The 25,024-nt window shown below is 39.3% G+C and overlaps 3 protein-coding genes across 6 annotated transcripts; 1 reads left to right on the top strand and 2 right to left on the bottom strand.

Moving 5' to 3' along the window:
• Positions 1 to 210: 210 nt before the first annotated feature.
• LOC122757667 (mediator of RNA polymerase II transcription subunit 15-like) lies at positions 211 to 9,195 on the bottom strand. Its single transcript, XM_044010557.1, has 4 exons — positions 9,177 to 9,195; positions 2,998 to 3,182; positions 2,050 to 2,499; positions 211 to 318 (listed from the first exon to the last, which is right to left on the bottom strand). The coding sequence occupies exons 1-4, from the start codon at positions 9,193 to 9,195 to the stop codon at positions 211 to 213; spliced, it is 762 nt and encodes a 253-aa protein (XP_043866492.1).
• Positions 9,196 to 12,360: 3,165 nt separating this feature from the next.
• LOC6579063 (histidine decarboxylase) lies at positions 12,361 to 22,476 on the top strand. Of its 4 annotated transcripts, none has more exons than XM_015163461.3 (9): positions 12,361 to 12,426; positions 13,970 to 14,168; positions 15,098 to 15,676; positions 15,761 to 15,870; positions 19,271 to 19,324; positions 19,386 to 20,079; positions 20,886 to 21,031; positions 21,096 to 21,318; positions 21,462 to 22,476. In XM_015163461.3, the coding sequence occupies exons 2-9, from the start codon at positions 14,141 to 14,143 to the stop codon at positions 22,073 to 22,075; spliced, it is 2,448 nt and encodes an 815-aa protein (XP_015018947.2). In that variant the 5' UTR covers positions 12,361 to 12,426; positions 13,970 to 14,140; the 3' UTR covers positions 22,076 to 22,476. The 4 variants fall into 4 exon arrangements, with proteins under 4 accessions (XP_015018947.2, XP_015018949.2, XP_002004960.2 ...); XM_015163463.3 differs by lacking the exon at positions 12,361 to 12,426 and adding an exon at positions 13,574 to 13,655; XM_002004924.4 differs by lacking the exon at positions 12,361 to 12,426 and having other exon boundaries at positions 13,826 to 14,168.
• A 941-nt stretch (positions 22,477 to 23,417) lies between these two features.
• LOC6579062 lies at positions 23,418 to 24,791 on the bottom strand. The gene is made up of 5 exons (XM_002004923.4): positions 24,539 to 24,791; positions 24,335 to 24,479; positions 24,139 to 24,264; positions 23,916 to 24,065; positions 23,418 to 23,843 (listed from the first exon to the last, which is right to left on the bottom strand). Exons 1-5 carry the CDS (start codon positions 24,655 to 24,657, stop codon positions 23,547 to 23,549), a joined length of 837 nt encoding a protein of 278 aa, XP_002004959.1. The 5' UTR covers positions 24,658 to 24,791; the 3' UTR covers positions 23,418 to 23,546.
• Positions 24,792 to 25,024: the final 233 nt, after the last annotated feature.

The raw sequence follows: 25,024 nt of genomic DNA, 5'->3' as shown, positions 1-25,024 counted from the left end.
CGCAAGTGAGTCAAAGAGCCGTAAAGCGAATGTGTCGAAGCAGCAAGAATCGCACAAACTAACAGAACCTAATGATAAAGAACACCAAAGCTTCCCCCCCTCTCTCTCTCTCACTCTCTTTCTGTCTCGCTCGCCAGCAAGTTTGCGGCTTATTTAGTATGTCAAAACATGTTTTTTTTTAGTATTCTATTTGTTTGTCTGTTTTTTTTTTTACTGCTGCAACCAACAGTCGTCGTCGTCTATGGAAAGTGGGACACAGCCGCAGTTGAGCTGGGGCAGTGGCTGCGGCTGCGGCTGCGGCTGCGGCTGTGACTGTGGCTGCCACAAGAGGTGAATAGCCAATAAATCGACGCTTGTAAATTGAAATTCTTTAGCATTGGGGTGTGTGCAGCAGCAACAACAACAACAACAACAACAACAACAACAACAACACACGCACCTGTTACTGCCGCTGTCAGAAGACATCTATGTGTCCGTCTGTTAATTGTGGTGCTTGCGCAATGCTCCGTCATCTGCATGCCACCAAAATTCAACAGCTCACCCACTCGCATGCAGTACAGTGAACACCCACTGGCAAGTACAGCACTCACTCAAACTCAGATATTTCCCGTTGATTGCATTAGGGTCCACGGTACACTTAGGACACAACTTTTTATAGCGAAAGCCTTGGCATTAAGTAACTCAATTATGGCTAGGCCTTTTTGCTCCTGCAGAGCGCAGCACCTAAGTCAATTATCTGCGGAATTCAATTACTATGCACACAAGGTTGCCCGCAAATGTGCCAGAGCAATATTGAATGGCCACTTTCATGTGGAATATTAAATGGGAGACATGTATGCATTTAGAGAGAGTGGATGGATATATGGGTTCACTCTAAAAATATGTTGCATGCGTTTTGTATATTCAAGAGATTAAAAATATCGCAGATTACTCAGAATTTTAAATGGGAACTCTACAGCCTTAGGATAATATTAAGGAGCTGTGATAATATTCTTGAGTTTTCCTTTAAATTTAAATAAATTTTATAGTCTTAATAATATTGGTCCACCCGAAACTTATTAGACATATTATTAATATTGGTCCACCCTAAACTTATTAGACGTTGCGAAAACAGGGTAGTCCTTTTATTATTAATATTTATTTATGTATTTTTATTTTATTATTCAATCATAAATATATAATTTAAATTTTATATTATTTATATATTTTTTAATTTTATATTATTAATTTAATATTGTTTCAATTTAAAAGTTTATTTTCCACTTGTTTTATATTATTAACTTGATATTTATTTAATTTTTTTTTTTAATTTAAAAAAATTATTTTTGTTTTTTTTTTTATTGTCAATTTTTAGGTACAATAAAAAATGTAGGCTCAATAAAAAAAGAGCTTAAAGAAGGTTTATTTGATTTTTATATTTTCTGCTGTTTTTATAATCATTTATGCTCTATATTATTTATGGAAATTGTTGAAACTTTGCAGTTCCTTATGAAGTTTTATATAGAATATAGACTATAGACTATAGACTATATAATATAAAATATATAGAACAATATCTTGTATAACTCAGAGAATCTTCTGTACTCCAAAATTAGCTTAGCTTATTCTATATATTCATTAATTTCTCCATATATATAACTGGTTCATTTTGATTGATTTGCACTGTACTTATAAATATGATAACTGACCTGTCATAGCTCCATTGCTGCTGCTCTCTCTGTCTCTGTCTCTGTCTCTCTCTCTGTCTCTATCTCTGTCTCTCTCCCTATCCCGCTCGCGCGCAGTTGCTGTCGCCGTTGCAGCTGAGCTTGATGTTGTTGTTGTCGTTGCCGTTGCTGTTGCTGCCACTGCGGTTGCTGCTGCTGCTCCTGCTGCTGCTGCTGCTGCTGCTGTTGCTGTTGTGGCTGTGGCTGGCTTCTGTGTGGGCAGCAGTGGAGGTGGCGTACGTTCTCTGTGCCTCAGTCTGTCAGTGGGCGTGGCTGGCTTGCGATTGTTGTTGTTGTTGTTGCTGCTGCTGCTGGTCTCGCTGCTGGCAATGTGCTTGCAAACGCTGCTAATGTTGCTCAAACTGCTGAAGCTGCTCAAACTGCTAAAGCTGCCCGAACGAGCCAACGCTGGCGGCTCTGACATAAATTTGGGCTGTTGTTGCTGTTGTTGTTGCTGTTGCTGCTGTGTTGCTGCTAGCGCCAAACGCTTTGGCGCCGGCTCTGCTAGCTGTGCGTCCTCCAACTGCTGCTGCTGCTGCTGTTGTTGCTGCTGCTGCTCTGGCGATGCAGTCGCTATAATCGTGCCCACCTCCTCCTCGTCACCCTCCTCGCCCTCAAAGCACACGTCCAGCAATGTGGCACCGCCGCCCGCCTGCAATCCTGCAATATCCTTCAGATCTATCCAGCTGGCGCCCAGCTTGTCCGCATCGCTCAAAGGCAAACTTAGGACACGCGTATCGCCCTCGTCCACAATGTGAAAGGCTTGCGTGGGCTCGATCTTCACAATGATCGGCTGGCTGGACAGTATCTGAGCGGGCGGTAAATTACATCTGTTGCTGCTGCTGCTGTTGTTGTTGTTGTTGTTGTTGTTGCTGTTGTTGTTGCTGTTGCTGTTGCTGCTCTCGAGCAGACTGGCCATGTTCTCATCGTCGTCGTCATCAACAGCTTCCAGCTCGTTGAGTTGCTGTTCAATTTGCAGGTACGTTGTTGTTGTTGTTGTTGCCGTTGCTGTGGATGCTGCTGCTGTGCAGTTGTTGTTGTTGCTGTTGGCTGTGGCACTGGCCAAAGTACGTATAGTTGTCACAGGCTCCCGCTGCCCCCGCAGCACATCCAGCTTGAGCACCGTGCACTTGTCCGTCTGCTGGTATTGATGTTGCTGCTGCGGTCGCACATATGTTGCTGCTGCTGCGGCGGCGGCGGCTGTGGCTGTTGCTGTTGTTGCTGCTGTGGCTGTGGCAACATCCGTTAGGAAAGCCAGCGGTGGCGATGTGGCCTTATTGGATGTGCTCACAGTGCGCGTGGGCGCTGCCGTTGCCGTTGGCGTGGGCGTCACCGTCGCCGTCGAGGTGGGCGTGCCAGCCGGCCGTGCCACAATCGTTGTGGCTGCCGGCAGCGGTATTATCGATATCGATGGCACTTTGCTGCGCAGACTGGCAACGGCTGCCGCTGTGGCAGCGCTCGCATCTAGATAGCCAGCTGTTGTTGTTGTTGTTGTTGTAGGAGCAACTGTTGCTGCCGTTGCCCGATTGCTGCCAACGGGCGCCGCCTGCTGTATCAGCAGGATATCTCTTGGCCTATCCGTTGTGAGGGCCGTTTCTAACACAGTTGCTGATGTAAGTTTGCCAGCAACAATTGCTGTTGTGCGTTAGTGTGTGTGTGTGTGTGTGTATGTGTGTGAGTTGCTGCTTGCTATATGCCAATATTCTTGTGTATAGCAACAGTTGCTGTGTAGTTAAAGTTAATTTCTTGAATTTTCGCACGTTCTGCAACACTTATTTTTGGCATTTACCAACACTATGCAGAAAGTAATTATCATGTATTGCCGTTGCTATGATAGAAGTTGAGTCAAGAGAGAGATTTAAATTGTAGTATTTATATAGATTTATATATATATATATTTGTTAGCCTTTTGCAACACTGTTTTTGCAGCTGCCACAATTGCTGTTAATATTGTGCGTTAGATTTTGTAGAATATTTGTAGTAGAATATTAGAGATATATAATTACATTTATATCGTTTGCCAACACTGCTCCCTTTGCACACACTTTTATAATATACATATATATATTTATATTTGTTTCCTTTATTAATTTCTACATTCGTTTCTCTTTGGGATTTTGGTGTAGAAGCACAACATCGAAATAAATTGAGAAAAATCAGCCTTACAAAAAGTGCACTTAAAATCGTTTACAATATATAAGTCACACATCTAACTTTGAATTGCTTTCAATTTATATTAAGTATGATTAAATATTTTTATTTATACATATATATATATATATAATTGTTTGACTTGGGTGTAGATACACCTGTGCTGTTGTTGCTGTTGTTGTTGCTGTTGTTGTTGCTGCTGTTGTTGCTTGCAAAATTTTGCTGCAGCTTGGAATATGCGTCGTATACTCAATTTTTGTGCTTTGCTTTGTTCTATAACTGTTCTTTATTGTTGTTGATTTTGTTTATTACGTGTAAACGTTTGCTTTATATATATGTATATATTTTGTTTTTAAGTGTTCTTTTTACTTGTATTATTTTCTCATTTGGTTTTTGTTTTTGCACAGTAAATCAGTCGCATTTGTTGTATTGTTGTTGCTGCTGTTGTGGGCCGTTGCCCAAATGCATTTCCTATTTCTGTAGTACGTCACAATATGTTGATGGTTTTTCGTGGCTGTGTGTGCTGTGTGTGTGGTGTTTCCTTATTCCCATTTAGCTATCCTGCTGCAACTGCTGCTCCAGCTGCACCTGGACTACTCTGATGTCCGTGTGTATCTGCTGCTATTGCTCTTGTTGCTCTTGTGGTTGTTGTTGCTGTTGTTGCTGTTGCTGCTGTCGTATCCTGGCGCTGCACATGCAACGAGCTGCTGCTGCTGCTGTTGTTGCTGTTGTTGCTGCTGTTGCTGTTGTTGCTGTTGCTGCCGCTGGATGGCTGCAAGGCGCCATTGGAATTTGACGTCAAAATACGAGCAACTGGAAGTGTGTCGCTGTCGTTGTTGCTGTCGACGTCGCTGCTGCTGCTGCTGCTGCTAGCAGATTTCCACATAGCGGCACGCAACCCTAGCGCTCGCTGCTGCCAGCATTGCAATGGCCAACCACCAACCACCCCGCCTGCCGATTACAACAAACAGCAGCTGTGGCTGTGGCTTTAATAATCGATTTTTCAGCACTCACACACATGCAAATCGATACACACACACACACACATACACTGGCAGCACTGCAACGCTTTCGCTTTTAAATTATTATTTTCTTGCGATTCGATTTCGAATTTTAATTATTTTAAATTTATTTAGCGAATATTTTCACAGAATTTTCTCTAAATTTTAGATTTTCTTTAGATTTCCCATTTGTTTTTGCACTAGCACAATTGTATTTTCCACGGGTTTCTCATTATTTACGCATTTTCACGCACCTTTTTCGCACTGCACTGCTCAAAGTTTTTCCACGAATTTTCTCGCATTAAATTTGTCTTGGTTTATTGCATTTGGTGCATTTTCCGCAATATTTTTATGGAGTCTTTTGTGAGTTTGTGTGTTGCACTGCGCTTCGCTTCGTTTCGTGGCCGCGTATATCCTTTCAGATGCGTCCTTTGCAGGAATGTGTCCCAAATTCAAGTGCGCCACAAACACAATTCGCGCCGCACTTTCCGTTTCGCCACTCAGCTGCTTGGAAAAAGGACTTCTAATGGGAAAAAATCGCAATGCCAGGCTGTTTCAACACACACACACATGCACACACACAACCTGCGTCTCACTGTGTGTGTGTGTGCTTTATATGCAGGCCAAAAATGGGACTCGCTGCGCTGCAAAATAGGGTTAGTAGGCGTAATGCCAAGTGCATAGCCAGGAAAAACTGGAAAAGCGCGCGCGGCATTGTTGCGCAGCTTTTCCTACCCTTAAGCGACAACGTGCTTTCCATTCCACATATGTCTCTGTATGCGTGTGCGCTTTGCTGCCATGGGAAAATTCTCTGCTGTGGTGGATTTCGTTGCTCATGGGGAAATCCGAATTTCTGTTCAATTTTTCGGTGGTTGAAATTTTGCGCGCCGAATTTGAAATTGAAATTGAGCGCGCGCACAGGCAAGAGCGGGAGGGATTGATAGACTAAAATATGCTGGATTCTATGAAAACTGTAGAGAACGGTTTATTGTACTGCCGGCAGAGTTTTTATTATGTATATAATTTTGGGAATAATTAAATAAATATTTAATGGTTTGCTAAAATATCTCTATGAAGTTGTTTTATATAAAGGAAATTGTAAGACTAAACAAAATTATTATTTTCTTATTTAAATGTTTTTGGATTTATAAACACTATATATATTATTTTATTATTACTATTTTTTTTTAATATATATATTTTTTTAATTTAGAAAAAGTATATATATGTTCTATATATTGTTTTTATTATTATTATTATTATTATTATTATTATTATTTTGTAGCTGTATTTTTTTCTTAGAAGTTATGTAAATAACATATTTTGTAACTGTAATTTAATGAATTAAAAATATATATTTTTCTAAATTTTTTTTATTATTTTATTAAAAAAAATACTAATAAAAAATAATATAAACAAATAATATATAATAATAAATAATATATTGTTTTCTTAAGTTAAATAAATAAATGTTAATAAAAATAAAAAATAATAATAATTAGAACGACTTTTGATGACAAAAAATTCATTCAAAATGATTAAAAAACTGCCAAACAGTTATAAAGCTAAACAAATACACAACAATTATAGCTAAATAAAAATCTTATTAAACGGCAAAATTAATGTAACAATTAAAATCGTTTTAAATGCTCATCGAAACCGCAAAACAAATTCAATACAAAAGACCACGAAAAAAGTGAAGCGAATCTATAGAAATGGCTGATTGAGGCGAGCAAACAGTTAGCAGCAGCTGAGATTTCCGTTAAAGATGGGTTTAATAAGAACATGCAGAAGAAGAAGAAGAAGAAGAAGCAGAAGCAGTTACGCAACCAAGCAAATGGGGCCCTCTAACTGGGCAAGCATTGAGCATTAGCTTTGACGCATCATTAGCCGTATTATCGGGCGCTTCTTTAATATTTCATGTTTTCCGTTTGCCTCAAATCATGTTAGATTTATATTTTGCTGCCAACCACAGAGTGTGAGTGTGGTGGAGGGAGGGGGAGGGAGGTACGACGACGACGACGACGACGAGTTGATGTTGCGCAAGCCAGCATCAGGTCTATCAAGCGTTAACTGGTTCTGGCCGTAAGCCTTCAATTTGGCTCAGACAAGCTTTGGCTTGCAACTTGGAGTTGGAAGCGCCGTTGGTTCTGCCAACCGAAATGTGTGCCTCACCGTTGTAATGATCGTTGTGCCACCTCCTGCCCGCACTACCTGCTGCCCGCCCTGTACCTCGTCTATTTTTCCCTCTATTCTATTTTTTTTCTTCTTCTTCTTTTTCTTTTCTTTTTGCAGTTGCAGTTGTTGGTCTTAGAGCGATTCTAACCTGTTTCTCGTGTGGCAGCCAAGAAGCTTGGAGGCGACTCCAACAACAGTAACAACAATAACAACAACAACAACAACAACAGCAACAGAAAAAGTCCCGTACGAAAGTCCCAGTTATTCAAGAGGAAAAACCTGTTACACGCAAGTGGAACTCGCTTCGATTCTGGCCAAGAACAAATCACAGAACGAGCGAGCGAGACAGCCGATCGAAGAGAAGCAAAAAAACAGCTAGCAACAACTGAAACACGTTAGTACCGTTGTGTCGGATTCTTTGTTGCGCAACTGTGTTGCAAGATTAGCTGAGCAGCAGCAGCAGCCGCCGCAGCGACTGGTTTATTGCAACGTCGCGTCGTCGTTGTTGTCGATGAGGCAACGTCTCCGCCTGCTGCTGCCTCTGCTGCCCTCTGCTGCCTTGCCTCAGATGTTGCAACATCTGCAGCTAGAATCGGAAATGCAGCGCATATATACCTACCTATATACATATATATACATCTATCTATCTATCTATCTATATATGTATATAAATTAAACAAAGCAAACAACTTTGGATAAATGGCTGGAAAACCTTGCCCAGGCAATCGCGTGCGTTGAAGCTTGACTGCGTTTTGCATTCAGTCAATTTTTCAAAACTCATATTGAGTACCGTTGCCCCGTTGCCCCTTTGCCCCTTTGCTTCTTTAACGATCAATTAAGCTACGATTTTTCTTGTTTTGTTTAGCCAAGGCTAAGACTTACCAGCGAAAATATCACCAGAATTATTTGCCAAGTGCAGCGAAACTTTTTTGTCTTCTTCTTCAGAGCTCTGATAATTATTATCATAATTATTACTATGTGCTCAATTATTGCATAATATTTATGTATACACACATATATATGTGTGTGTGTGTGTAGTTTTATTAATTTTCTAAACCTTGAAAAGTAGAAATCAAAATTTTTATGTTTGACTTTATCTGATTGTCGAATTTGTGTGGAATGAATTTTTAGTTTTGAAACAGTCGTTTAAAAACTAGGTAATCCAATCGCTAATATAGCGTAAATTATTCCTAATCAAATGAAAGGTTTTTTTTTTTTGCCTGGTGCTTAACTAATAATATGAGAAATTATTAACTTCTTAGGCCCAAAAAATCAAAGTAAATATTGGGTAAAAAATTAAATCTATTCAGCCTGCTGTATAATTTTTTATTAAAATTTAAATTAACATTGAATGAGTTGGTATTTCTTCTTTAATTTTAAAAAATCAGATTAGGAGATTAAACATTTTTTTTATTTTTATTTTTATTTTTATTTATTTTTTTTTTTTTTTAATAAATTTTCATTTTGGGTTTAATTTCAACAAGAAGTTTTGAAACTTTTTGAAGACTAAAAATGTACAATCATATTAAAATTTTTTATGAATTACATGTTCTATAAAAACAACAAAATATATTTTAACTTGAAGTAAATAGAAAATGTTTTGTATTGATTATATTGTATATATATATTAAAAAGGGAAAAGAGTGTTTGCTTTAATATATCATAAATCACCTTAGTAATATAGATATATAGATAATACAAAATATTTATTAATTGCATCTATGCAAATATTCAATTCTAACTCTTAGGTTAGTAAGAAAACTAAGCAGAGCCTATGGCAATCGATTTCAAGCGTAGGGTGAAGTTAAGTGGAGATTACTTTGTCTCACATAATTTTAAACTAATTCGCTTTTCGTGCGCTGCTCTGAGACTAAGCATAATTAATCGTCAACTTAATCATCGGCAACAAATATGAATATGCAATACATAATTGAATAAAGAGAAGGTGAAGGTTTCAGCTGAAACCATAACAAATTGAAACTTAATTTTAGGATTCGCTATGCCATTACCCAATGTATTTAGTTATAAATGAAATCAACCGAAAAAAAAGAAAACAGAAAACAAATGAATCGAAACAAGTCCTTAACATCAATTTGTTCACTTATTATGATTATGATGCTGTGGGATATGGGGCACTTACCTCTAATAGTGCTGGGCATGTTACATGCGTTCTTTGATCTCAACTAAAAGTACTTCATATAGATGAACAGTTATGCAGTGCAGCTGTAACTGTTAAATTTCAACAATAATTCACAACGTGAGCTAGAGGCGAATGCAGTTTCGATAACATTGCGGGGGCACATGTCAGTGTTATCGATAACGATATCACTTAATTAGTTCAATGCGAACCAGTTCACGATCAACGCACACGAGAGCAAACAGTTTTCAAACGGTAAATTAGCCGAAGTGGGCGCGACTCACTGATTGGCTGGCGACGAGCGCGCGCGCGCGTTAGTGGGAGACTGAGAGCGAGCTAGAGCGCGAGCGAGAGCGAGACAGAGTGCATCGGCGAGAGTGCAGGGCTAAGCAGAAGCGCAACACAAGTGGACACGCTGGACTGGACGTGTGGACAAACGCTCGAACACTAAACGGCCAGGAATTCAAATCCGAATCGGGAGTCGGCAGCGCGGACTCATCTGCCAGCAGCTCGAAACCTGTGCGGAAGGCGGGCCGAGCGGACCGAGCGGGCATCGGTCATCGGGGCTCGCGATCAGCGTCAGTTGCAATTCGAAGAAAGGAGAAAGGAATTGGCCAGCAGCAATAATAGCAGCAACAGCAGCAGCAGCAGCAGTCGAGCTCAGATTCTGTCTCAGCATCAGACAAGCTGCCCACACCCCACCCGCCTGACCCACCTGTCTGCTACAATCACAATCTCAATCACACACATACACATACGCATACGAAAAAGAATTCCCGCTAATTAAATACATGATCATCGCTCAAAAATACACCCCAGCAACACGAATGTTACAAGAGTCATTCGCGTATTTCATCAGAGTCCGATTCAAATGGTTCGAGATGAGCGCGTGACACGAGATGAGTTGAGCCGATTGAAGTAGATGCTGGAAAGGAATGAATTCCCACCAAGCAAACAAGCTCTAAAGTGTTTGCATCGTGTCACGAGCTATCGCCTGGCTGTCATCTCTAGAAAGACAGCGTCCGTTTTGGAGTCGAAATTGTTGCTGGAGCCCGTGACGTTACGTTGGGGGCCGCGTCATCGCAGCAGGCTCCAGCTGCAGCTACACACACACACACACACACTCACATACACACACATGCATGGAAACATACAAAAAAAGCGCACCTTTAACTTTAATCGTTAAATAAACAGGAAGACTTCTACAGCAAACACTTACACACACACACATACACATACATACACGCACACAGCGTAAGAAAACTTATCACAAGTCAGTAGCGGCAGCAGCAGCAGCGAGGAAAAAAGAAAAAACGAAATAAAACAGGTTGAGAAGTACCGCTAAGCGGGAAGAAACAGCAGCGACCGCTGCCTCTGCCGCCGCCTCTGCCGCTGCCCGCAAACAGTACGAAGGCAGCAGCGCCAGAGCAACAAGCCCCACAAGCAAAAAGGTCAACGAACGTTCTTAGCGAAGAAGAATGGAATCAAAACACAAAAACACGAAAAACTGAGTAAGAAAGAGAGTAAGAAATGACGGAGAGAGCGAGAGCACACGGCAGCAGTCGACCGTCATTGGTGGGTGAGTGAGCGAGCGAGCGAGCGCGCCAAAGAGCGCAAAGAAAGTGCGCGCAGAGAAAGCACGATCGCTAGGCAACTTAAGAGAGCGCCGGTGTTAAGAGTGGAAAGAGGGAGAGCGCCTGAGTGAGAGAGAGATTGCGAGCGAACAGTCAAAAAATTTATGCGGTATGCATTTTGAAAAGTATTTTGATGAAAATAACCTGAACGCAAATGTATTTTTAGCAAGAATTTCTGAAACGCAGCGGCTAAACCAAAAATGCATTAAAAGCTGCGTTCGCAACTGAAAGAGAGAGAGGGAGAAAGAAATATGGGGAGAGAGAGAGAGAATGAGATAGAGACAGCGATAGGTAGAACGCTTAAGCGTTGTAATTGTCGCGAGAAAGCCAAAAGAAATTGAAATTCTTGTTATATTGCTCAATATTTGGTAATACACACACTCACATACACACACAGATACATACGTGCAAAAGCCATTGAATGTAGCGGTATATTGACGAAATTTCTGAGACGAGCCACAAGCAAAGCTCATTGACCTCCAGCAACCGTCGACGTCGTCGTCGTCGTCGCCGTTGTAACTGTGTAATAAGCTTTTGGAGCTGTGCACGCGGAGGTCGGCAACAGCTGCAGGGGCTAGAAGTATTTTTTTTTTTTTATGTGCTGTTGGTTGGTTTTTCATTCGTTTTTTTGGTTTGTTGTATTTGATTTCTTCCGTTCGAGCTTTGAGCAATTCAACAGATTTTTATGTCTTCCTGTGCAGCTTAAAGCGTTGACTCAATTAAAAAAGAATAAAAAACAGAAACAACAGCAACAACAGCAACTCAACTGAAGTCAAAATATGCTTATGCAATTGGCCGTGTGTCTTTGGCAATCTGTTTCGCGCTCGCTCACTCCCTTAGCCGATGATAAGCCTGATGCCAACACTGTTATTGGTCAAGGCAAAATCCGGCCGAGACTGTGAAGAGTTTTGTCCAAGCGCTTAAGCAAATAGCTGCGGACTCAAATTGCCTGCAACATTGATCCCGTTTCACTGTGCGTGCATGCGTGCGTGTTTGTGTGTGAGTGTGTGAGTGTGTGGGTGAGTTTCTGTGCGAGCGTTGCGCTCATTGGCCAATTGCTTGCTTAGGGCTTCACTAGGCGAGCAGCTGCCATTGGCTGGCTGCTCTTCTGCTCTCCTTTTCGACGTCCTTTTTTTTTATATTCGCTACGCTGCGCCTGTTGCTGGCCTCAATACTCTTTGTGAAGAGAGTCGTTGCTAATTCGAGTTTACAAATGGCATGAAAATTCGTTTGATATATTAATTAATAAAAATATTATCAATTCAAAAATAATAATATGATACGCTTGTTTAATGGATTAACTGACTTTTAATAATAAATAAAATGAAATAAAAATATATATAATAAGATACTAATGCGAATTTAGCAATATTTAGAGCTTTGTTAGAGCACTAAAAATGCGACTTGGCTCAAACAATATGTTTTCTCCAATATACTTGCGCATTTGGCAGCTACAATTATTTTCATTCACAGAATTTATTTGAATGAATATTATGCGACAGGACGAAGCATATTTGGGGTATAAATAGAACTCGTCCTGAGTGAAAGTTTTCAGTTCCAAACTGGTTGTGAAATAGAACGCAAGTGCTTAAGAAGTAGTAAAACGTGTGTGTTAACTGGTAAATATAAAATATAATAATAGGAAGGTGAAGTGAAATAAGACTGTGATTTTAAAACAATCAATGTGCATATATACATTAATATATGTATGCATAGAAATGTCTATTATAAAAATACTTCAACATTTTCGAAATCATATTTTGTTAAACAAAAATATATAAAACATATAGAATACAAACGTTAAAAAAATATAATAAAATCTTTTTATATATATTAAAAAAATTTCTAAACTTTTAGCTAACAAGTTCATACACAAAAAAATGTAAAAATACATATATTTATATTTTTTACAATTGCAATTTTACCTTCCAATAATCACTTTAAATAAATTATACCCATAAATTCTAATATTAAGTCTATTTGATATTCTATTTATACACAACAAAAAATCTTTGATTTGATCTGTTTAATAACACTTTAACATGTTCATAAACATTATTGCTTGAAAAATGGTTTAACAAAAAATATTGTGTATGAAAATGTTTTCCCATATTTTTCATATCAAATATCTTAAATGCTTCATTAAAATCACAAAGACAGCATTAAAAAAAAAAACAAAAACCAAAATGTTTCAGCTATTATTATTATAATTTTATTTTTTATTAAAAAAGTGTTAGGTGTAATTCTATGAAAACATGTTTATAATTTTTATTGTTGTATACTAGAGAGATTTCCATTTTTTTTCTCGTTTTTATTTTAATTAATTGTGAATGCATGACAAAATGCAGTTCAATCAATTGTTGAATGAGAGACAGGGGTGCTCGTTATTTAATCTAGCTCATATAGTATATATATTTATATGTGTATAAATACAATGTCTATGATCGACAAAGATAGTTAGTAAATTGACAGAGTTTTGAAACAATAGAATGAAATACCAGCATAAACAATTAAAGAGCGCTCAACATTTAAACGGAATTTTGTTGGCGTTCGTTCGCTCGACTTCGATCGATGGCATGTTCTCGCATGGACCACAATTACAATACGGTCGGACAATCTGTTAACACACCAGCTACAGCTACAAATTGTTGTCATTATAATTATTGTTGTCGAAATATTTATTTATTTTGCTCGATTTTCGTGCCATTCCCAACCAGCTATAAAAGTCGTTGGAGCTGCGCATTCGATTCACACAGTTAACCAAATTCTCAATCCAAATATTTGTGCTGCCATCATTAAAACCCTTTTTTGTGACGACGACGACGACGACGACCTGTGGCTCAATGAGGTTAATACGAGCCACCCTAATGGGTAGTTGGATGACGTTTTTACAGCTGGCCACGTTTCCCAGGGAAAAACACATTCGTTCCATTCATTCGTTCCCTTCATTTCGCCATTTCATTTCCAATTAGACTGAAGCCCCACAAACGCTCTTAGACTAACGTCCAAGTTGCTATTTTTTTTCGCCTTTTTTTTACATTTTCAGTCAGCGGTCGACGTTCCAATTTGCCATTTGAATTTGACACACAAACAGCAAAAATAAAAAAAATAAAAAAAGTAGCAAAAGTTAACTAAATCCAACAAAAAAAACTCTTCCTACAGATAATGGCGCCCATGTAGCCCCACCGTTTAGAGCAGTTAACCAAAGAACAGGCCCCAACAGCTAGCAAAAGGACGGAAGCTAATACCCCCAAGTGATATATACAGCAGCAGAACAGTTAACACCCACACACACACACCCTCACACAGACAGTCGTGCAGCACGCCAGCGCCATGGACTTTAAGGAGTATCGGCAAAGGGGTGAGTCAAGTCCATAAAACGCACAGCGGCAGCTCAGATACAATTGTATCTCATTTAATTTGATTTGCATGCCTGGAACTATATGTATTTATATGTGCGTATGTATGCCCCACACACATACGCACACAGGCATGCACCACTAAAAGGATTTCACAGTTGTCCTTAGCCATTTGCCTAGTTCAATATAATAAAACTCAGCTCGTTTATCTTGATTCGAAAAGCTTTCACTTTATTGCTCAAATTATTTGATTTCACAATAATTTTCCAAGCGTACTTAATAAGTTTTTCACAGTCTTTATGTGTTTGTACATGTGTATATTTATAAACAAAAAAAAAATATGTTCATTTACTTATTTTTATTAATATTTATTTGTATTAAAAAATATTTTCAGTTAATTTGACTATTGTGAAATAGTAATTAAAGTTTAAAATATTAAGCTACTAAATAATTATAATTATATATAACATTATTAAGAAATACATTATATATCATTTTATATTATTATAATTATTTTTAAATTTTTTAAATTTTGCTGTAGAATTTAAGCATAATTTAAAATAACATAAATGATTTTTAATTATTTGTAGTTGTAGTCAATTTGCCTTATTTATATTTAGTGTTTATTTAAAAATATAGTATTTATATTATATTATTTTTATAATAAAAAATGTTACGCAAATTTATTTATTGGATGTGTTCATATAATTTTTTAGATAATTTTTTATTCAATATTATGATACTTATTTAATTAATTTTATTTTTATTTTTTCAATTTGTTATTGCTTTAAGCTCTATATATGTATTATATTTATTTATTTTTTATGTATAATTATAGAATTTTTTGTAACTTCTAAACTGAAATTTTAAGTTATTTATTGCCTATTATAAATTAAAAAATTCAAACAAGTTAAGCTATTTTTTTTCGCAGGCAAGGAGATGGTAGACTATATAGCAGACTATTTGGAGAACATACGGGAGCGTCGCGTCTTTCCGGATGTGAGTCCGGGCTATATGCGCCAGCTGCTGCCGGAGTCAGCGCCCGTGGATGGGGAGCCGTGGCCGAAGATCTTTGGGGATGTGGAGCGCATTGTGATGTCAGGTGTGACCCATTGGCAGTCGCCGCATATGCACGGCTACTTTCCGGCTCTCAACTCGATGCCCTCGCTGCTGGGCGACATGCTGGCCGATGCCATCAACTGTCTGGGCTTCACCTGGGCCAGTTCGCCGGCCTGCACGGAGCTGGAGATCGTTGTGATGAACTGGCTGGGCAAGATGATTGGGCTGCCGGATGAGTTTCTCCACCTGACCAACAACTGCAAGGGCGGCGGAGTGCTGCAGACGACGTCCAGTGAGGCGACGCTGGTCTGCCTGCTCGCCGGCCGCACTCGCGCCATACAGCGCTTCCATGAGCGCAATCCTGGCTACCAGGATGCGGAGATAAACGCCCGTCTGGTGGCCTACTGCTCGGATCAGGCGCACTCGAGCGTGGAGAAGGCCGCCCTGATTGGTGAGTTCGTCACACATTCGTAAGCCGCTTACAGCACACGCTAAAAATATACAACCACCCACCCACCCAATCAACCACCCGCAGGACTCGTGCGTATGCGCTACATCGAGGCTGACGAGCAGCTGGCCATGCGGGGCAAACTGTTGCGCGAGGCCATCGAGGACGACATTAAGCAGGGCCTGGTCCCATTCTGGGTGAGTCCTGTCTGCTCCTGTCTAGTCTTATTCTCATCTTGTCAAAACTAATTGGCCGCCGTCGTCGCATTGCGCAATTAGGCGTTGAGTGGATTTGTGGCCAGCATCAGCTGTGACTCACTCCATCTCACTCTATCTCACTCTCTCTCTAGCTCCTGCACTCTTTAGATTTCTCTAGCTGATTCTCTGATTCCCATCGGAGTCAATTAATATACGTCGTTGTCTTCGCTCAGCATTCAGCTCAATTTAACTAATACTTTTATCTAAGCTATCGAGCCGAGCTGAGCTGAGCTGATTGTTTAGTTATTCTCTTGAGACTTTTCTCTTTGTTTAGCTTGTTGCTTCAAATAATTTTAATTTTATATGTAACGTCTGTATTAGTTTCCTTATAATATTTTGTATATATTTGACTTTGTTATATTGTATTCATATATATCAAGTCGCATTATCTCTCTCTTGCATTTTACTACCAGCAGCTAGAGCCCTCAGCTTTTCCTTCCTATATAAAAAATATTCTCTTTATGTTATATCACAAATTTATAATACTTCGTTCTATTTACGACTCTACTCTTAGCATATGTTACTACTCCTGCTGCTGCTCCTACAACTACTACTCTTAATCTTAGTCGTAAGCTGTCTCTCCTTCTACTTATAGCTATATCAATTTGCTTTTTCCTTTCTCTTTCAATTATCTCTCTGATGTCTCTATCAATTTATGATATGTGATTTTTTCATATAACGCATATTTGTTCGGAGTATTGGCTGGCATTCCGAAATATTCCGTAACTCTTGGAATTTCGGAGGAATGCTCACTATTCCACGATAATGTCTCTCGAACATTGCATGACTCCATCTCGGGTAATGCTCTCCCGATTTAAAAGTGCAATGTTTACATTTTGTCAGCTACTACTCATTGCTGTGCGCCTGGTATTTCAGCTGAGCTCATGAGCTAATTTAGTGAGTAAACTGCTGCATCACGCATGATATTAACAGTGAGCACACTGTTGACTAACAGCGCAATGTTAGCCCTATGTTAAATAACATTTTACATGCTACTGCTCACCGCTGTGCGCCTGGTATTTCAGCAGAGCCCATAGGCAAATTTAGTGATCAAACTGCTGCATCACGTATGAGTTAACAGTGATCGTACTGTTAACTAACAGCGCAATGTTAGCTCGGTGTAAAATAATATGCTGCTACCTACTACTCATTTCTGTTCGCCTGGTATTTTAGCAGACTTTACATGTAAATTTAGCGATCAAACTGCCGTAGCAGCCGAGTTAACAGTGTCATGTTAACCCAAGGTCAACTAAAAATGCTATGCTAAGTTTACTCATTTCTGTTAAACTAACATTCAGCTACCTACTACTCATTTCTGTGCGCCTGGTATTTCAGCAGAGTTTACATGTAAATTGAGCAAGCAAACAGCCACAGCAGCCGAGTTAACAGTGTCATGTTAACCCAAGGTCAACTAAAAATGCTATTCTAAGTCCTCTCATTTCTGTTACTCAGCTACCTACTACTCATTTCTGTTCGTCTGGTATTTCAGCAGAGTTTACATGTAAATTTTGTGAACAAACAGCCACAGCAGCCGAGTTAACAGTGTCATGTTAACCCAAGGTCAACTAAAAATGTTATGCTAACTCCTCTCATTTCTCTTCAACTAACATTCTGCTACCTACTACTCATTTCTGTGCGCCTGGTATTTCAGCAGAGTTTACATGTCAATTTAGCGATCTAACTGCCGTAGCAGCCGAGTTAACAGTGTCATGTTAACCCAAGGTCAACTAAAAATGATATGCTAACTCCTCTCATTTCTCTTCAACTAACATTCTGCGACCTACTACTCATTTCTGTTCGTCTGGTATTTCAGCAGAGTTTACATGCAAATTTAGCGATCTAACTGCCGTAGCAGCCGAGTTAACAGTGTCATGTTAACCCAAGGTCAACTAAAAATGCTATTCTAAGTCCTCTCATTTCTGTTAAACTATTACTCAGCTACCTACTACTCATTTCTGTTCGCCTGGTATTTTAGCAGAGTTTACATGCAAATTTAGCGATCTAACTGCGGTAGCAGCCGAGTTAACAGTGTCATGTTAACCCAAGGTCAACTAAAAATGCTATGCTAACTCCTCTCATTTCTCTTCAACTAACATTCTGCGACCTACTACTCATTTCTGTTCGCCTGGTATTTCAGCAGAGTTTACATGCAAATTTTGTAAATAAACTGCTGCAACAGCCGAGTTAACAGTGTCATGTTAACCCAAGGTCAATTAAAAATGCTATTCTAAGGCCTCTCATTTCTGTTAAACTATTACTAAGCTGCCTACCACTCATTTCTGTTTGCCTGGTGCTTCAGCTGGCGATATTAGTAATTTCATCGCCGCAAGATCGGCCCCTTTAGGCTATGCTACATTTTATAGTAGTATTATTTTTCTGAACAATTTCAATGGGAGTTTTAAATAGACTCCAATTTGTTTATTGCCAGTACTATACTATAAGGTGTAATTTAGATTTCCAGGACTATATTCTTAGCATTGATCACCAAGAATATGTGGGTCAACTGGGAGCCATTAAAGGGACAATGGGGTTAATTTAAAGGTCAGCTGAAAAAAAGGCATTCATATTTCTGGACCATTAATATGATCCTTTAGGTTTCCAGGACTATATGCTTGGTACCGTTTAACCAAGCATATGTGGGTCGACTGGAAACCATTATGGGGCACATATTTTGCTGAAAGAAAAACATTCATATTGATGGACTAATGATTTAGTCCTTTAGGTTTCCAGGACTACATCCTTGGTATTGTTTAACCAAGCATATGTGGGTCAACTGGAAACCATTTTGCTGAAAGGAAATAATCCATAATGATGGACTAATAATTTAGTCCTTTAGGTTTCTAGGACTTTATCCTTGATATGATATAACCGAGGATACAAGTGTCTACTAGAAACCATTGGCTTTACCGCCTGCTATATTTTTTCTTATAAATTGTACATATTTCTTTTACATTTTTTTTTGCTGTATATTTGAACTTTTACATCTATTAAGCTTTTAAGAAAAATCTGAGAGAATAATTGATAATTAGGTTATTGATGATATACATAAATAATGATATAATTAGGTAAACTTTGATAAAACTTTATTAATTTCTTAAATTTATATTGTTGTTTTGTTTAGTAAATCTCTTACATTATTTATAGATCTCAAATAATACCTAACGATACTTCTTATTTATATTGCAATATAAAATCGATTACAATTATTACAAAGTAAAACAAAAATACAAGCTCGCCAGAAAAATTACTTACTTATGCAGAATTTATTTTATTTTATTGAATATTCTGCATTAAAACTCTTTTAAATATAAATACATAAATTATTAATTATTTATCATAGGTGTGTGCTACGCTTGGCACCACTGGCAGCTGCAGCTTTGACAATCTGGATGAGGTATGTATAAATCTGTCCACAAATAGCTTGATCTGATTTAATTGTGCATATTCTCACTTAGGTTGGCATTGTCTGCCGTGAATATAATTTGTGGCTGCACGTGGATGCGGCGTACGCGGGCAGCGCCTTCATCTGTCCGGAGTTTCGCACCTGGCTGCGCGGCATCGAGCGCGTCGATTCGATCGCCTTCAATCCCTCCAAGTGGCTGATGGTGCACTTCGATGCGACGGCGATGTGGGTGCGCGACAGCACCGCAGTGCATCGCACCTTCAATGTGGAGCCGTTGTATCTGCAGCACGAGAACTCCGGCGTGGCCGTCGACTTTATGCACTGGCAAATCCCGCTGAGTCGACGCTTTCGCGCGCTCAAGGTGTGGTTTGTGCTGCGCTCGTTTGGCATCAAGGGTCTGCAGCGTCACATACGCGAGGGCGTGCGTCTGGCCCAGAAGTTCGAGGCGCTGGTGCTGGCCGATCATCGGTTCGAGCTGCCGGCCAAGCGGTATCTGGGCCTCGTTGTGTTCCGGATACGCGGCGAGAACGAGATCACCGAACGGCTGCTGAAGCGCCTCAACTATCGCGGCAATCAGCACTGTGTGCCGTCCTCGCTGAAGGGCCAATATGTCATCCGGTTCACCATCACCTCGACACACACTACGCTGGATGACATCGTCAAGGATTGGATGGAGATCAAGCAGGTGGCCTCCCTGGTGCTCGACGAGATGAACATCACCATTTCGAATCGCGTCTATCTCAAGGGTAAACACTGGGCCCTACCAAACTACTGAATGTGCTTCCAGTTATTTCGTTTTATTCTGCTTTTGTTTAACAAATTAAAGCCAAAGCTTTAATTTAGTTTTTCATTATTGTTTTTTGTTTTTATTTAATTTTGTTTAATGTTTATTGTTTGTTTGACATAAAACCCTTTGATCCACCCAGATGCCGTATTTTATTTTGCTACTTTTTCAGCAGTTCCTGAGCAAATTATTATCTTAAATTAATTTGAGCATAGTAACAACAGAAAATTTGAGATAAAAAAGTATCTGAAAATCAAGTACAGCAATAAATGCAAAAAAAAAAAAAAAAAAAAATAATAATAATAATAATAACAGTTGGATTGGCTAAAGATTATTTTCTAAAGTCATTGAGGAGTAGGAAATTAGATGTGATCTGAAAAATCTAATATTTTTGATCTAATCTAATATCTAGATCATATGCATTTGTGATATATAAAATGTGTGAAACTCAAGAAAAATTTCTGCAGTACTCAAATGTATCTATAAGATGCAAAAGTATCTAAAAGTTTAATGCAGTTTTCAGTGAAAACAATAGAAAATTCGAAGGCAATATAATCACCTAATTGTACCAGATTTTATGTAAATTAGACTTAAACTATATAAAATATATGACCATATAAAGTCTGGTACTATTAGGAGATTATAAACAACTTTTCAACTATACGAAGTATTTGTTAAGATTTGACCCGCTTCAGTTATTATGATTATTTTTCTGCAAATAACTCTAGAACTAGTTAGTCTATTTCATCCAACTCTCCCATCTCTTAGATACCAAAGAGAAGAGCGAAGCCTTTGGCTCCAGCCTGTTGCTATCGAATTCGCCGCTGTCGCCGAAGGTCGTAAATGGCTCCTTTGCGGCCATCTTCGATGCGGACGAGTTTCTGGCCAAGACCTACGCGGGCATACGCATAGCGGTAAGTAGAGCCGCTGCTTAAACTCCTGCCTGGACTCACACTCACGCCTGAGCAATGCTTGCAGCATCAGGAGTCGCCGTCGACGCGCCGTCGAGTGCGCGGCATTCTCATGTCGGGCAAACAGTTCTCGCTGGACTCCCACATGGATGTGGCTGTGGTGCGCACCACACTGGACCCGAACAATTGCGACGATGACGGAGCCGGGCACAGTGCCGGCCAGGCTGGACAGGTGGCCGGGCAGGCGAGCATACGCGAGGATGTGGACAATGAGGAGTCCGCCGCGGAAGGTATGAAGCGCAGGTAGCGTAGTCAGCCAGTTTAGCTCTATTGCCAGTGCCAAATGCTCGATTTGCTTCTTAACACAATTGAATCTGCTGCTGCCTCTTCTTCTTCTTCTTCCTTCTATTGATCTCTTGCCATTTCCGTTCAGAAACTGAGCTGCTGGAGCTGTGCAAGCGCAGCGGGAGCAACCCGACAAGCAATAATCCAATGCAGTCAAGCAGCTATAGCTACAATTCCAATTCCAATTCCAATCACAATCACAATGCCACGCCCGCCAATCACTTTCGTCCGATTGCCCTGTATACGCCGCAGTGCGGCCAGCCCCTGAGCTTGATCATGGACAGCGCCGGTCATATGTACCATGGCAAGCGGTTTCTGGAGCCCGTCAGCAGCCTGATCGACAACAGTTCCTTTACCAGCAGCATCAATCACCAGCCCACGCCCATTACGACGCCCATCACGACGCCCACGGAGGATAACGACTGGCCGGCGAAGACGTTCAGCCAGCTGCTGCTGGAACGCTATGCCAGCTCATCGTCGCGCTCTCCGGACGCCTCATCCACGGACAGCAGCAGCCTCAGCCTGGCTGCCGCCGTCACGCCCACACTCAGCCGCCTCAGCAGCCTCAACGATCTGGCCTCCCCGCTGCTCGGCTCATTTGCATCACAATCGCAGCCACTGCAGTCTGCTTTGGGCGCATCGCGATTCAGTGACTCGGATGCGACCATTTGCTCAGCTGCCTCATCGCTGGAATCCTTATAAAGACAAACATTAACTATAATATAAATACTATATAAATATAATCATAGAAAAGAATATTCGAAAGAACAATCCTTCACTGCTGTGCAATCAATAATCGTAGTTACAATTCGCGTCTATATATACACACACACATATGTACAAGTATCTGTATCTGTATCTGTATCTATATCGGAGAGCGGAACCTAACAGTAGTCCCATGTATTATAAATGTATTGTCAAATGTTGCAAAGCTTAAATTCGATACTAGCCTAACCATATATACATATGCATATAATAATATTCCTATATAACAGCATTCTACGTACTCTCTGCCTATATATTAACATTCATATATTCTGTATCTGTACATTTGTTTTACTCCTCAATGTGATTAAAATTTCAGTGTTAAAGTTAAACAAGAACTAAATCGTTTTAGAATTTCATGCTTTGTATCTTAAAGATACATTTGATACAAAATGTTTCTGAATGATGGTAGAACATGATGTATGATATAAAATGGACTTTTCAACTGGTCCATCAGTAACTATGGCACACCGACTCTGCTTTGTCCATAGCTTGCTAAAATAATGAAAGAGAAAGAGAGAGAGAGAGAGAGAGAGAGAGAGAGAGAGAGAGAGAGAGAGAGAGAGAGAGAAAGAGAGAGAACACCACTGGAATAGAGAATCTCACTGTATACTCACCATGATCAAAAGTAAGCTTGGATTAGGTAGGCCCATGCAGCATGAATATAAAAGTGGAAAAAGGTAATACTAAAAATATCACACTAAAAAAAAGTTCGAATTTCTTGAAATTTTAAGTTAAAAAATAAAATTTTTGAATTTAATTCGTTATTGTTTTCAATTGTATAGCTTCTTTAATTTGTACTTGCAGGCATTAGACTGCAAAGACTGGAAATAAAACTCTAGAACAAAAGTTCAGCGAGTCATTGAGGATTGGAGATAAAAAGATGATGATGATATTAACTAATTACAAGAATCTTAATATAAAAAGTTTCTCTTTCATACCAATTCAATGGCTGACTGAGCACCTTATTTGTCATCAGCTTTTTTCGAGGAAATGCACTAAATTAATTACACTTTAATTTAGTAATGCGTTCCGACTTTGTGTTTATCTTCGGAATTTCTGTATGATATGATATTACAATAGTTAAAATAATTAAATAAATATTAAACAGAGGCACAGCAAATAAAAAGCATATTCAAAATTTTAACGATAAATAATATGTATATTATATTATTAAATTAATTTTCAGTTAAGGAGCTGCCCTTTCCATAAACTTTAAGCTCATCTTTGACCTTGGCAAACAAAACAAATTCTTATTAATAATAAAATAGACATTGGATATTGATCAGTAACTAAATGAATAATTTGTGAGCTTTAATTATTTATATAGCTTTCCAAACTGATAACAATTTGTACGATGAACTAAATGCAGTTAAGACAAACTGAATGGACAACGTGGAGCATATTGTTAGATAAAGCGGAATCCTTCTGCAGCTGGAGCTGCTGCAGGTGCAGCTGGAGCTGCTGCAGGTGCAGCTGGAGCTGCTTCAGGTGCAGCTAGAGTTGTGAAATATACTGTTGTTGGTGGTGCTTCTGTAGTTTGTCTGCCCCTCTTGATAAGCGGAAATCGAACTTGCACATAGAATGTTAGCAAGAACAAGACAATAAAATCGTAGAAGAGTATTATGGAAGCAAGTAGATAATCATTCACCCTTAACTCCGCAAATCGTCCGCCGTTAATGGTCTGAGCGTGATACATGACAAACTGGAAGAAAGGCAGAGAGAGATAGAGATTGAGAGTGGGAAAGAGATAGAAGATAAATTATCAAACACTTACCGTCAGAATTATAACGCTAACGAATATCTGATACAGGATGATCGAATGCGATGTACGGCTCATTAGATGCAACATTATCAGAAAAACGGAAACAATTAAGAAGATAAATGATATGACAAATAATATAACGACATCAAGGGTCAGATCATGCTGATGAAGGTCAAATTAGAGGGTAAATTCACAATTTCTTTTTAAAGTTCTTTTTGTTGCATTTGTCACTTACCGGCAGAATCGAACCCACTAGTATGGCAAGGAAGAAGACAAGGAGACATATTAGATACCATAAGAGTAGTTCGGGCCATCCCGATCGGGGGCACAGCGCAAATACTCCCAAAATTGCAAATTCCATCTGATAGATCCAATCACACACATATACATACATATGCAACACAAAATACATATAGACGACTAGTACTCACAATTAAAATTGCCAAGATCCAATTCAGAGCGATCATAGTACGAGCTTTCTCCACAAATATAAAGATGATGGCTAGTATTACCGAAAGCGAAAAGAATATTCCACTAATAAAGTCATATTCCATAAATGCTAGACCGAGGCTTCCACTGCAATAGGTAAATACATACATATATCTACATATTGTTCGATTTCTCTGTCCACTTACACAAATACAACGGCCAGCCATTGACCGAGACCCAGCAGGAGTGCGACAAGAGTCATCATATAAACTATTGCCACGAACTTTCGTCGGCTTTGTTCAGAGTTTCCAGCGTTATCTCCCATTTTTGTAAATCAATTCTCCTCTCCTAGACATATACAAAGAATTTATGCGCGCCTATATAAAAATATACCTAAAAAAAAAAAGGTGGCGGGATGTAAAATTAAACGAATACAACGAATTTCTATGTTAAATGTCACTTAAATCTAGGTATGTTTGATTCCCCTGCAAAGCGATCGAGAAAACAAAATAGTTTACGAATAACCAACAAATCTTGTGAGGAGATGAATACAAAGATGTTTTTAGAAGGTTTCAGGGGATGATATACCTTTTCCGGGAGCTCATCGTGATTCAAGCTGTTCCTTAGGATTTGTTCAGACAGACATCATAACATATCATATATAGATACTTATATAATTATATTCCTGGAAC

This window comes from Drosophila mojavensis, unplaced genomic scaffold (genome assembly GCF_018153725.1).
Source record: "Drosophila mojavensis isolate 15081-1352.22 unplaced genomic scaffold, ASM1815372v1 contig_80, whole genome shotgun sequence".
NCBI lineage: Eukaryota > Metazoa > Arthropoda > Insecta > Diptera > Drosophilidae > Drosophila > Drosophila mojavensis.
This window is presented reverse-complemented; position numbering and strand designations above follow the sequence as displayed.